This window comes from Balaenoptera borealis, assembly GCF_965194805.1.
Source record: "Balaenoptera borealis genome assembly, chromosome: 2".
Lineage (NCBI taxonomy): Eukaryota > Metazoa > Chordata > Mammalia > Artiodactyla > Balaenopteridae > Balaenoptera > Balaenoptera borealis.
Genome location: NC_138867.1, coordinates 12413492 through 12427937, shown reverse-complemented (window position 1 = coordinate 12427937; position 14446 = coordinate 12413492). Strand labels below are relative to the sequence as shown.

General features: G+C 37.3%; 1 protein-coding gene across 9 annotated transcripts in view; it reads left to right on the top strand.

The window, feature by feature from the left end:
- Positions 1-14446, top strand: part of DNAH5 (dynein axonemal heavy chain 5) — a 323695-nt gene that overhangs the window by 133547 nt on the left and 175702 nt on the right. For 7 of the 9 annotated variants that reach the window (XM_082382596.1, XM_082382595.1, XM_082382592.1 and 4 more), the window contains 8 exons: positions 567-743; positions 1689-1802; positions 2522-2629; positions 4987-5109; positions 5781-5996; positions 9190-9297; positions 13105-13190; positions 13829-14150. In XM_082382596.1, the coding sequence (XP_082238722.1) occupies positions 567-743; positions 1689-1802; positions 2522-2629; positions 4987-5109; positions 5781-5996; positions 9190-9297; positions 13105-13190; positions 13829-14150 (1254 nt within the window). Of the gene's footprint in view, positions 1-566; positions 744-1688; positions 1803-2521; positions 2630-4986; positions 5110-5780; positions 5997-6091; positions 6823-9189; positions 9298-13104; positions 13191-13828; positions 14151-14446 lie in introns of those variants that run through there. The other 2 variants (XM_082382597.1, XM_082382598.1) reach the window with 2 other exon arrangements.

The window sequence follows — 14446 nt, the reverse complement described above, 5'->3', positions numbered from 1 at the left end:
AAAGTAAACAACTTTATATACTTATATAACTAAAAGACTGCACTTGGCCAATTTTTTTTCTGAAAGGTGTAAGTTACTTTGGAGAGAATCTCTGTAGAAGTACAAGAAGCTTTCTAATTCTGTGTGTCCTCCAAAACAAAGCGCAAGACTTAACCTTTAAAAAAATATTTTCAGAAAAGTCCCAAGTGAAGCTGGATGTTACATCAATAAGGAAGCATAATGGAAATTAACCAGCTGAAGGCATGAGGGCTTTCCAAGGTTATATTTCTCTGAGGTTCTAAGTGAATAGCCAAGGAAACTTTCTGAGGTCACGTCCTCCAAAAGTTCATGAAAGCTCCTTAAACAAGTAGTTTTCAGTTAGAATGAGTCAACTAAATTTTTGTTGAAATTAAAAAAATGGATACATGTTAGGTTAGTAAAAGGCTGTCATTTGAAGCATGCAAATGAATAAAAATATATCACGATTCAGATAGCAGAATTTACTTCTTTCCTTATATTTTGCTTATGTATAACTTTTATATCTCCAGCGCTACTCACTGGTTCATGGGCCTTCTGTGCATTTGCAGGTCCTTGCTGAAAACAATCAGCTACGGAAGGAAGCGGATGACCTTGGGCCCCGAGCAGAGTTGGAGTACTGGAAAAAAAGACTGTCTAAATTTAACTACCTGTTGGATCAGTTGAAGAGCCCAGATGTGAAGGCTGTGTTGGCAGTGCTTGCTGCTTCCAGGTCGAAACTTCTGAAGGTTGCTTTTTTTGCTTTATGAAGTGGGAATGAAAATTCTCTATGCATATGTCATAGAGTAATTAGGAACAGAAAAATGTCATTCTACCTCTATGAAAACAACTTTAAGATTGGATTATACTGTCCTTTTATAATTTTGGATACTGTGGAAATTGCCTTTGAATGAAAGGTATTTGTTGGCTGGTGTACATGTATGTATATGTATTATTAGAGGGCATTGCAAGTCATTAAGATGTAACATAATAACATGATTATATATATATTATGAATTCAGACCAACGAGGAGTAGTAATAATGAAACCTTACCTTATCTTTTTTTTTTTTTTTTTTTAGCACTGGTGTATTTGTTTTATATCCCTGTGTAACAAGTTACCCCAACACTTAGCCACCTGAAACAACAAACATTATCTCATAGTCTGTGGGTCAGGGATTTGGGTGCAGCTTAGCTGGGAGCATCTGACTTGAGATCTATCCTGAGGTTGCACTCAGGGTGTTGGCTCATCTGAAGGCCTGACTGGGATCTGCTTCCAAGTTGCTTATGTGATTGTCGTGGGATTCAGTTCCTTGCTGGCTGTTGGCTGGAGGCTTCCTTCAGTTCTTTACCATAGACATGGGAGTGAGGTGCAAAATGGATTCAGCAGTCTGTGGAGGAGAAAGGGTGTAGGTTTAAATGGAGGTGCTGCCCTCTTGACGCTTTGTCCTAGTTATTGAATAGATGTCATAAGAGAAGGCCTGGAAGAGATACCTTCGAAAATTTTGTCAAAAAATTTAAATTGCTCTTCAGTGTGGCAATGCCCCCCACCCCTCTGGGTTCAGTTTTATGTGAGATGCACAGGGCAGACTGAAAATCTGACCCATGGGACTTGTGATGACTTTTAGCAGCTGTTATAGTGGAATTTCCTCTATTAATAATTGCATTAAAATTTCTTTCCTGTATTGTGCTTAGACTTGGCGGGAGATGGATATTCGAATCACTGATGCAGCTAATGAAGCAAAGGACAATGTCAAATATCTGTACACACTTGAGAAATGCTGTGACCCCTTGTACAGTAGTGACCCTGTGAGTTAGAGATTTCTACCCCCTTGGTCTACTGATGACCCTTTCGCACTAACTGAATTGAGTGTGGAGTTTTGGTTCGTGAATATTTGTCTGTTGGAAAAGTCTTAGAAACTTCTTTTTATTCTTAAGAAAGTTATATATATATATATATATATATATATATATACATGTCTATTTCTGTGTCTCTCTCTATACATACATATATATAATATTTATATCATGTATCTGTCTATCTAGCATCTATTTATCTATCCAGATAAGATGGACAGAACATGGGACGTTATATTTTAAAAACATTTATTGTATATTCCATTTCCCATTAAATATTGCAGTTGACATCCTGGACTATACTCAAACAACTGTGGGAAGAGTTATTGGCTGATTTTTTCCTTCTTTTTTTTTTAATCTTTTAACTTTAGGATGTATACCTGTTTTTATTTATTACAAAATTAACTGTTAACACAACTTCCTTGTCCATAACAGAAAGTTAGTGTTTCTTGCATTGAAACAAAATTTGATTAACTGTGTATGACTAAATAATAAAAATAAAATTACCCCTCAATATATTCTATTTATGTAGAGTGATAGATAATATTTTAAAAATTTAAATAAAAATCTTTTACCTAAATTTTATTCTAATGAAGTAGGAAGGATTAGCCTATTGGAATGTTGCTGAGTTTGATATCTGTTTCCCTGAAAACTTTTGTGATGTTTTCCAGATGTCCATGATTGATGCCATTCCTGCACTTATAAATGCAATTAAAATGATCTATAGTATCTCTCATTACTATAACACCTCTGAGAAGATCACGTCCCTGTTTGTAAAGGTGAGTGCATAGCATAGAGTCCATGGTCACTTCGATTTCTTTGCCAAATGGTTAATTTTTTTTTTTCTTATAATTAGAAATTACCATGGGACTTCCCTGGCGGTCCAGTGGTTAAGAATCCACCTTCCAATGCAGGGGACGCGGGTTTGGTCCCTGGTCAGGGAACTAAGGTCCCACATGCTATGGGGCAACTAAGCCTGCACACTCTAGAGCCCGCAGGCCACAACTAGAGAGCCCTTGTGCCACAACTACCGAACCTGCATGCCACAACTAGAGAAGCAGCCTGCACACCACAACTAAGACCCAACGCAGCCAAAAATAAATAAATAAATAAATATTTTTTAAAAACCCATAAATCTTTTTTTTTAAAAAAGAAATTACCACATTGGCGCAATCCAATGTCTATGTACCCTACAATTAAAAAAAAAGCTTAATCTCTCAATAGAGAGAGGAGGCTGATTCTAGCAAATCATAAAGCATTATTTCCCAAAGTAATTATTATAATAAATATTGTATTATTTATATAATAAAAATGAAAGAAAAGATTCTTTTTAGAATTTCTTTCCTTATTTAGCACATGATTTCTATCTATTGGGTAAATTTTAATTAAGAAAAACTATATTTAACTGGCTATCTTCAGTTTCATATTTTATGTGCCACTGTTCCAAATTTATTTGATGCCACAGTTGTTTACCTGGTGTTATTAGAACAGTAATCATGGTAATAAAAGCCACTTGCAACGTTCCAGTACTCCATAAAGCAATTATAATGATTCTGCCAAAAAACATAATGATGTTTAAACCTTGTGTCCTAACTCATAAGTGTTTATGGTTGCTTTTTTCCATTTTTGAACAGTCTCTAAGAAGTGAATGACTTTTTCATTACCAAGGCAAAAGTTTTAAATGTTGTATTAAAATAGAGGCATTTTTGGGTCATCAGGACTGTGTTGTGAATACTAATGCAGTAAGAGGCATGATTCTTCTTGGGAATAGGGACATCCAGCCTTGAGAGCTTGATGGGAAACTTCCTTCTGCTGTCGTACTCAGGTAGAAAGGAGGGGAATCCACAAGACCCTTTTCCAACTTCTTCACACATTAAAGTTACGTTGGGGTCAGGAGGGGTATTCCCTGAGAAGAAGACTCAAAAGTCAATTTGTGTTATTACTCCAGGTTTCATGCTTTTGCAAGGCTTGTTTTGGAACATAATTGTGAAACCACCATTTCTCTCATTTTCAAAAACCTTTCAAATGAATGAAAAATTTGCAGCAGGTACAAAAGGAAAGAGGATTGTATGTACATGTACGTATCACCTAGATCATCAACTATCAACACATGGCCGATCTTGTTTCACCTAACCTTTGCACTGCAAATCCCAGACATCATGTCATTCCATACCTACAGTATAGACCTTTAGTTTTCCTTTTAATTTATTAAAAAATCACCAAAGGAATTCTGAAGTCTTTTTTTTTTTTTTTAAGTTTGGAGGGATAAATAAAATGTTGGCGGTTACACACATTATCTTTACTCTTTTCTCTGTTGCCTTCTGCTTTTGACATTTCTGCTACAGATCATGGTGGCATGAAATGATCAGGGTGGACAATTCGTTTCATGGCACTTGGAAACCGTGAGTTAGATTTTAGAGCAGGCTGCCGAAGAAGGAGACGGGGGGAAGCTCTTGACAGCTTTTAGGTAGGGAAGTGAATCCCTTCTTGGTTGGTCAAGATGTTCATCCTGCATTAACACAGGGGTCTGAATTGGCAATTTTCTGTAGTGCTTCCAGCTCTGTGATTTTACAAATGATTTTGATAATAGATGTGTAGAACTTAAAAAGTTGAACAAATAGAAGCAGAGAGTAAAATGGTGGTTGCCAGGGTCTGGGGGAGTGTGGAACATGAGGAGATGTTGGTTAAAGGCTACAAACTTTGAGTTATAAGGTGACTGAGTTCTGGGATCTAATGTACAGCATGGTGACTATGGCTAATACTGTACTGTACACTTGAAAATTGCTAAGAGAGCATATCTTAAGTTTTCTCAACACCCACACACAGTGGTAATTATATGAAGTGTTGGATGTGTTAATACTTGATTTTGCTAATCATTTCATTATGTATATGTATATCAGGCCTCACATTGTACACCTTAAATATATACAATTTTTGTTCGTCAATTATACCTCAGTAAAGCTGGAAAAAAAGAGGGTTAGCGCTTGATCATAGTTGTGATGGAAAAACAATAAATCCAAAGATTTATTTTACAGATTTTACACTCTGAGAGGTAGGAGAGCTAAGGACCCTCTAGCCCAATTTATCCTTGATGGCTGTTTAATGTACTTGACATCATTTTATTGGAAAATTCCAGGTGACCAATCAGATGATATCTGCATGTAAAGCCTATATTACCAACAATGGAACTGCTTCGATCTGGAGCCAGCCACAGGATGTTGCTGTGGAAAAAATATTATCTGCAATTAAACTTAAGCAGGTAATGGTGAACCTGATAATATATTTAGATTTTTTATTATTTTTACATTGTTTTTTGCCAATGCATCTTAAATCATTTAGCAGTTATCATATTAGTGGTTGCTAAAAAGAATGGTAATCTTTTACTGTTAAGAAAACTTGAATGTTAATACATCAGTCCCCCACATTTGTTCACTTACTTTACCCTTTTTGGGGGCCTGCTATGTCCCAACACCACACTAAGTACTAGAGATACAAAGATGAAGTAGTTTTCCTTAAGCTTCTTGTAGACGAACGGAGAGATACACAAAGAGTTAGGCTTCTACTAACACAGTGTTACCCAGGGGGAAAGGCTGCATCTTTGAGTCACCTTATGAATAATTAGGAGTTTGAACTTCCCTGGTGGTCCAGTGGTTAAGACTCCACGCTTCCAATGCAGGGTGCGTGGGTTTGATCCCTGGTCAGGGAAGTTCCTCATGCCACGTGGCCAAAAAGAAAAAAAAAAAATTAGGAGTTTGCTAGGTTGGGGGATGGGAAAAGATGACATCCCAGGCTGATGAAGGAGTAGCTACAGAGGCATGAAACTGAAAGGTTTTGTAATTCCACCCTAAATTTGCTGTCGCTTTCACTTAAGAGAATAAGGTTGATATCTTTGTTGTGTTCCCTTTCTTGTATTTTGGTTTTTACTTTAAGGAATACCAGCACTGCTTTCACAAGACCAAACAAAAGCTTAAACGAAATCCAAATGAAAAACAATTTGAATTCAGTGAGATGTATATTTTTGGAAAATTTGAAACTTTCCACAGACGTCTTGCCAAGATAATGGACATCTTTACAACCTTCAAGACATATTCAGTCCTACAAGATTCTAAGATTGAAGGGCTGGAAAACATGGTCACTAAATACCAGGTACTGTATTTCAAAACTAAATTTGCTACCCTTATCCATAATAAAACTTTAATGTTGTATGCAAATGACTGTATTTAGAAAGCTTTAAATAATCAGTCTCTGATGTAAAAGATAAGCTCATGGCCCTTAAACAATAAAGAAGTTAAATCTATTTGAGAATTGTGTAATGGTGCTAATATATTCTTTTCAGGTATGTGATTATGAGAATGACTTCCCTATAGCCTAAAATTAATCATCATTAGCAAAAGCGTTTTCATTAGCACAAGAAAAATGTTTAAATATAACTTATTATTTCATTTATTCATGCAAGAAATATTTAATCAAGCATATACTGTGTGTCAGGCTCTCGTTGACACTGAGTTCTGAGTGGTCTCTGATTATATCTGCAGTTAAGCATTTTATATGGACTCATGTTAAAAAAAATAATAGGGATTGGATTTTATTTTAGCTCTACTATTCTTAATTATTTTGACTTTTGACAGCTTTATCTTGTAAGGATATATGTGTAACTAATCTTAGTTTTTAAAGTGGGCACAGGGATCTAATAATGTTTTGAAGATTTTTAAAAAACAATTTACAAACACGATGTGCTTTACATTCTTAATGTGGATATAGTCAGTTTTTTCTTGTTTGGGGACAGTGGCGCTAAACCTTAATTTTTTTTTTGTACTTGAATTTGAAAAGGATCATATAATTTACTGTCACTCATTGATTTTTCTACTCTAACAGTTTAGGTCGATATAAGGAATCTTTTCATTTCCTGAGTATATCAGATTTGGGGAGAGAAAAAGAAAAAACCTTTTCTATACAGTGGGAAATATTTTAGGTGAGCTGTATGTAATCTGCAAGGTGGATAATCTATTCTTTGAAACTGACAGTTCTGCAAGACAAAGATGGAATATGTCCATTTATTTTTCAGTTTGGAATCTAGTTAGTTTTTATTCTTAATGAAAAAATAACTTTGGAGTATATTTCAAAGTTTATTTTTGAAGGAGAAGTTGAACGGTACATCTAAATGCAGATTTAAGACTATTCTAACCTGATAAAAATACTGGGAAGAAAAATTGCTTTCAAAATCTAAAGTGAAATACTGATGAAAATGGATGTACCAGAAGGTAGTGAGGTAGAATGTAGATGGTTCATGAACGTGTAAGGTGAGGTTTTCGTGTATTAGAACCAATGTGAGAAGCTCAAAGTGGGGCCATGGAAATGAAGCTCAGGCTGCTTGTGTGGGTTCAGGGCCCTGGCCACCCCTCTGGGCTCCTCCCCTGCCCCTCTTCTCCTCATTCAAAGTACTCCAGACACAGGACAGGTCACTTCAGCCCACCTTAAGGCTTGCAGAGCCTTTTTTCTGGAAAGTTCTGCCTCTGAATCATCACATGGTTATTTCCTCCTTGGCCTCTAGATCTTGATTTAAATGACCCTCTCAGTTAAGTTTTCCTTGAGCTCTGTTTCACCTCAGTCACTCTGTGTTACTTATTTTATCACTGTCTGCAATTATCCTGTTCATTTATTTGTGACTTACATAGATTCCCACCCTCTCTCCCCAACCTAGGATGTAAATTCCCGAGGGCAGGGATGTTTCTTTGTTCTGTTCATTTCTGTATCTTCCGAGTTTGCTGGCATATAATAGGTGTGCAATAAATATTTGTCAAATAAATGATTTAGTAGATTGAGTTTGATTAGTTGGTTTAAAGGTCATGATTAATCAGCTTATTTACTTAATACTCTTAAGTGACCGTTAAATCCAATCACAGAGCAGAATTTTCTAAGGGCCGCAAATCTTTTAAAATATCACCTTAAAATGTAGGAATGTAGCTTTTCCATACTTCTTTTACACATTTCCTGTAACATGATGGGTAGCATTATAACATTATATATATACAATTTCTGAATAGACCTAATTTTGTAGTTATATGTCATGAAAGAGTAGGTTGTTTTAACTTGTAAACTTGATTCAAGAAGTTATGCAGCTTATACACTCTTGTCTATTGAGAGATTTGAGTTGATGTTTAAATGGAAATATCTTTGAAGAAGCATTTGTGGAAGCTGGCCCAACATTCTTCATAAAGATTATATGCCTGTGTCAACAGTGTGGGCACCCGAGTTTGAGAACGGCTTAGTACCTGGTTAAGAATGATCACAGAGAATTAGAGCTCATTATTCAGAGCAAACGAAACTTTGGATAATAGTATTTTCAAGAAGATGAGTTACCTAATTTGCACTGTTATAGTCACAGACTGCAGCTTTGGAGGAAACAATTAATTCTAGAGATTCTTTAAATAGTAGATTATGGTTTGATATTTTATTTAGGACATTTGAGGCTTGGAAGATAATTTTTCATCTGTAGATGTTATAATATAACTGTGTTCTTCCTAAGTTGTTTGTATTCTGTTAAAGTCTTATTTATTTTCTGAGAAGACAAACTTTTCAATGAAAAATATTTTAGTAAATTCTACTTTGGGCTTGCTTGCTTCCTTCCTTCCTTCCTTCCTTCCTCCCTCCCTCCCTCCCTCCCTCCCTCCCTTCCTTTCTTTCGGCTGCGTCAGGTCTTAGTTGCACGTGGGATCTTCGTTGAGGCATGCGGGATCTTCCCTTGCGGCGCACGGGCTTCTCTCTAGTTGTGGTGTGCGGGTTTTCTCTTTCTCTAGTTGTGGCGTGCAGGCTCCAGGGTGCATGGGCTCTGTAGTTGTGGCATGCAGGCTCTCTAGCTGAGGCGTGTGAGCTCAGTAGTTGTGGCATGAGGGCTTAGTGGCTTCGCGGCATGTGGGATCTTAGTTCCCCGCCAGGGATCGAACCTGCGTCCCCTGCATTGCAAGGTGGATTCTTTACCACTGGGCCACTAGGGAAGTTCCCTGGGCTTCTTTTTTTTTTATTACTTCCAATGTAATTTGTAAGAAATTTTTAGACAGAACATCTTTCCTACTTTTCAGGTGAGGTTTTTATTTGATATTTTTCTTCAGAAATACATAAAGTCTCATGAAAATGCTTTCCAAATGATATATTTGAATGCATTAGGCAGTATTATACTACCTGTAATATACATGAAGCAATGAGAATAATTAAAGAAATAAGGCTCCTCTTAAGTTGATTTTTGGGGAATGATTGCACAGGTTCTATATTTAAAGGTCATATTTACCTAAGTAATGCAAGAATATTGAAATATTGTCTTAATTCTTTCATAACATTTCAGGGTATTGTTGCCACCATAAAGAAAAAGGAATATAATTTCTTAGACCAGCGGAAAATGGATTTTGAGCAGGATTATGAAGAGTTTTGCAAGCAGACTAATGACCTTCATGTAGGTTGGGTAATGAAGCTCCTGTTGACAGTCTGGTGTTTATTTTTGCCGTTCTGTGTAATGCTGCTTATCATTACCCATTCAGAAGGGAGAGGCATCTTCATCATGGAGGTGACCGATAGCAAGCTTGGCCTGCATTTTGTGATTTCAGATTAATGACTGAAGGCTCTTTTTCTTGGATTAAAGGATCATAAATCTAGCTTTGGGTAATGATCTGTGATCACAGACTTCTGCATATGTTCCATCTTAGATCTTAGAAAATTAACTTTTATCTTCTGTTGAAACATAGTGTTATTAGAATATAGAAATTTGTTTCCATTTGTTTGTTACTTTAGCAATGATTATGGCCAGAGGTAGCTTGAGCAAATAAATGATCAGCAATGTCTGACAGATCTCAAAGGCAGGGTTACAGCTGGCCTTGAAACAGTGGTACCAGGACCGGCTCAGCACCTGAACCCCTCTTGGTCTCGAAGCCCCATTCTCTCTTCATCCTCCTGTCCCTCCTCCCACCCCCAGACCAGCCCACAGGAGCAGCGTATGGCCATCAGCGGCTTCTGAGAACATATCGTGGAACCAGCCCCATCTCCAAATTCCTAAGGAAAAGGTTGGGTTAGCCAATTCTAATGTGGTGCCTTGCCCTGGACCTGTTAACTGTGGGGTCATATGGTAACAGCAGAGGGGATGAGAGCCACTTGTGTGGTTGGGAGTGTTTATTATCAGATGAGGAGAACCAGGGAGGGTAAGATTGGGAGACCACCTAATAGGTGTCCACCATAATCAACACGCAGACTTCTTTCCATCCCAGTGAGATCTAAAGTGTGCACCTTTCTGATTATTAAAGGAAAATGGTCATTCTGTTTCTTCTTTTCCAGAATTTTTGGTTTGAAATAAATGTATACACTTCAAGGGAAAAAGAGCTCCAAAGCATTTCTGGAGGAATGAGTTCAGTGTAGGACTCATAATAAAACTAGCTAATTCTATGTGTCAGTTCTGTTCTAAGCACTTTATAGATGTTAATTAATTTAATACTCGCAATAATCTGATAAAGTGGGTGCTCTTATTACCCTCTTTTTGGAGAGGAGGAGACTGAGGCACAATGAGGTTAAGTGACTTGCCCAAAGTCAGAGATGACAAGTGGTAGGCCGTCTGGCTCTAGGATTCAAGTTTTAAACCATTATGCTATAAGACACGTTTCAGGTGATGGGAAGATAGAGTGCCCGTAATAATTTAAGCACTGATCTCTTTTGGGGGCCGATTCAGACGTAAGGAGTGTGGATCTTGATCTCTTGTTGATGGGCGGTGGCAGATCCTGAGTCTGTGCTCCGCGGTCAGTGTTTATTTGTCAAATCTTCATTTGTGTGTCCTAGCAGTTTCTGATCACATGGTACTTCAGTAGTTTGTATGTGGGATATAGGTAGATGGTGAACACCTTGAGGGCAGGAATTGTGTTCATTCCTATTTATGTCTCCAAGGCCTAGGGGATAGGACCTTATGTAACTGGAGAGCAAAGAATGTTTGCTGAATTAGTGTATGAGTTGCGAAATAATAAGGAGTAGACTGCTAAGTGAAATAAGTCAAGCGGAGAAAGACAAATACTGTGTGATATCACTTATATAGGGAATCCAAAAAAATACAGCAAATTAGTGAATATAACAAAGGAGAAGCAGACTCACAGAAATAGAGAACAAATTAGTGGTTACCAGTGGGGAGAGGGAAGGGGGGAGGGGCAATATAGGGGTAGGGGACTAAGAGGTATAAACTATTAGGTATAAAATAAGCTACAAGGATATATTGTTCAACATGGGGAATATAGCCAATATTTTATAATAACTATAAATGGAGTATAACCTTAAAAAAATCACATCCCAGTCCCACATATATCAGGGGCATCAGATCTGGAAAAAAGCACAGGTTTTACTTTAAATGGAACATAAACGAAATGACCCAATAACAATGTTTGTTTTAAGAAAAAAATGGAAAAGAAAGATAATTACTGATAAGGTAACAAAAAAATAAGAACTAGATTTATTGCAATTAAACATGCATTTACTGTACATTATTTATGTATTAGACTTCTATGCTGTAGCTTATGGATACAGAAATAAATCAAGTTGATTTGCCCTCAAAAATCACATCAGACGTGATATGATTGAAATATAAGTACATATATGTTAGAACAGAGTAATGAATATATTATTAAAAAAGGGCAAATAGTGGCTAAAATGGCTAATTATAAAAGTATAATATTCTGATATTGTACTGGGAAGTAAGGATTCAAAGAAAAGTTGACATATTCCAAAGAAGTTCTAAAGAAACTTATACGGAGAACAGACCTGCAAAACGTTACATAGACTCTGAGAATTGCTACCACCCATAAGGTAGGGTGTGAACCTAGGAGAAAAACAGTTCCGTACTGTTGCTTGACAGGGATTAGGAAAGGTTCCAGAGAGGAGGCCATGCTTGGTGTGAGAACACGATTTCTGTTTTCCAAGTAAACGGAGCGGAAATGAGAGTAATGGGGAGACCGTTTCAAGACTGTGCCACTTTTTATCATACTGAGAATATAATGTTATAAATGTCTTAAAGGCTGGTTTTAAAGCACTAGTTATAGACATTAGTTCCTATTCTTCTTGATTTTTTTTTTAATTGAACACTTTTATTCATTTTGTCTTCCATCTCAAAAATGGTCCACTTCTCTCTTTGGCTTGCTGACCAATTTTCCTCTGACTTCTTTTTCCCTTTCTCCATCCACTTTCTCTTAACTAACCTTTCTACACTCTCTCCTTTAAATAGTTCACGCACTGTCATGAATTCAGCCTTTGTTTCTGTAAAACTGGGGGGCGTATACTGACCTTCCCATGACTCTGGATGTAGTGAGCGGGGGTGATGAGTCTTGGAGATGGAATGGAGAAAACCAGTAACTGTGGCATCTCCAAGATGTGAGACTGGAGGGTGTGTGTGTGGGAGCGTGAGATATACTGTACATGAGTGATTTGGAGCAGGGTTGTGTCCAGGGATCTGCTGTCAAGGGCATCAGGGCCTGGGATCCTGTCCAGATTTCGGGCTCATGCTTATACTAATATCAAAGAGAGGCAGTGCGTGGGCCATTGGAAATCTAGAAGGATATTGTCTCCAGTGGGCAAAGTAAGGCACTGTTTAGTAAAGGACCATTGTTTGAGGTGGCAAGCCGCCTTAGGGAAAACTGAGTAGGGCCTGAGAGCCCAGAACTAAGAGGACTAGAAGATTCCACACCAGACTCCAAAAGACTGAAAGAATGGACCTAAGGCTCAGAGAGAAAAGAAGACTAAATTGAGGTCTTAGGTGTTCACGAAGAGCTCAGTGTAGGCCTTTGTGAAGCCATAAGTTAGAAAAGCAAGGAAACCAGGTGCAAGTTTTAGGGCTCAGTAAAGATTTACTGTGTCCCAAGTTCTGTATAGTTTATACTCGGATATTTTTATGTCGTGAAAAAATTTGAGTGTTTATTTAGATAGGCTAACTGTACAGTTCTTCAGTGCAAGAAGATTTCTTGATCCTAAGATGTGATGTTTGTGGAAGAAATATCTGGTCCAGTATCCCTGGGGCCTGCCATGGCACCAAACCCCATGACTGCTCTGGCCTTCAAGTCCCTCTTTGTTCTGGCTTCTGGACATTTATCTTTCTTTAAGCTTAGATGCGTATTATATTCTCTTATATTTTGTCCTATATTGTATGTGTTTGCAGAGATGGGGAGCTCTTTTATCTTGTTGCTAAGTAGAATTTTTTGCAATGCTAATTCATTGTTCATAATCAGACTTTATTCTGTTTTAGAATGATTTGCAGAAGTTCATGGATGTTACGTTTGAAAAGATTAAAAACACAAATCAAGCTCTAAGTATGTTAAAGAAATTTGAAAGGTAAAAATTTGAAAGACTTTTCTAAGTTCTATTTTCTAAATTGGGGTAATATGAACATGGTTTAGTTTACGTTATTATTGCTAGTATTATTTCATATTCTAGTGGGAAGGAAATCCTCTCTTGGCAATCTGAATAACAAGGCCACAGTTTTAAAGTTCTTCAGAGGATTAAGAGTTTGTTTTATTTCCTCTCAGCTTTGAAGTACCTTGTGACTGCCTATCATAATATCACTTAATGTTTAAGTAATTTGAAGAAACTCTTACCAAAAGTTTTGACTAGGTTTTAAGCATTGATACTATTTAAAAAAAACAAAAAACACTCTAGGGAATTCCCTGGTGGTCCAGTGGTTAGGACTTTGCACTCTCATTGCCGAGGGCCTGGGTTCACTCCCTGGTCAGGGAACTAAGATCCCATAAACCAAAAAAAAAAAAAAAAAAAAAGAAACAAACAAACCAAAAAGTCATAACCTCTCTATTGCGACATGATTGACAGACTGATTCCATTTTGATTTTTTAATATGCTAACACAAATATTTCATTCTCTTCTATCAGCATATGTTTTTACAATAAATTTTAATAAATAAGATTTCTCAATATCATCCCATTAATTCAAGCCTTTCACTTAAAAAAAAAAATCAGATTGAATATACCTAATCTTGGAATTGATGACAAATACCGGCGTATCCTTGAAAACTACGGGGCTGACATTGATATGATCTCGAAGCTGTATACGAAGCAGAAAGACGATCCTCCTTTGGCTCGAGACCAGCCTCCCATTGCTGGGAAGATTCTGTGGGCCCGACAGCTCTTCCACCGGATTCAGCAACCAATGCAGCTTTTCCAGCAGCACCCGTCTGTGCTCCAGACGGCGGAAGCCAAGCCTGTGATTCGCAGTTACAACAGGGTGGCCAAGGTCCTCCTGGAGTTTGAGGTTCTCTACCACAGGGCATGGCTTCAGCAAGTGAGTCTCTGAATGTATTCTCTTCAAAGACGTCTCCATAAGAGTTTATAAACTGCTAGCATTGGGCAGTTTTATTCCCATAGAAAGTTGAGTTTGTGGGTATTTTATAAGACAGGGTTGGTTGACTCTAAGTAATCAGTCAAAGAGTGTAATATGTCCCTGAAGAAAAACAATAATTAATTTTGGAAAAAAGATCTTAAGCCAGGTAACAGAAACTCATTTTTTAAAAAACAAATTTATTTTTTATTTATTTTTTGGCTGCGTTGGGTCTTCGTTACTGCATGCGGGCTTTCTCT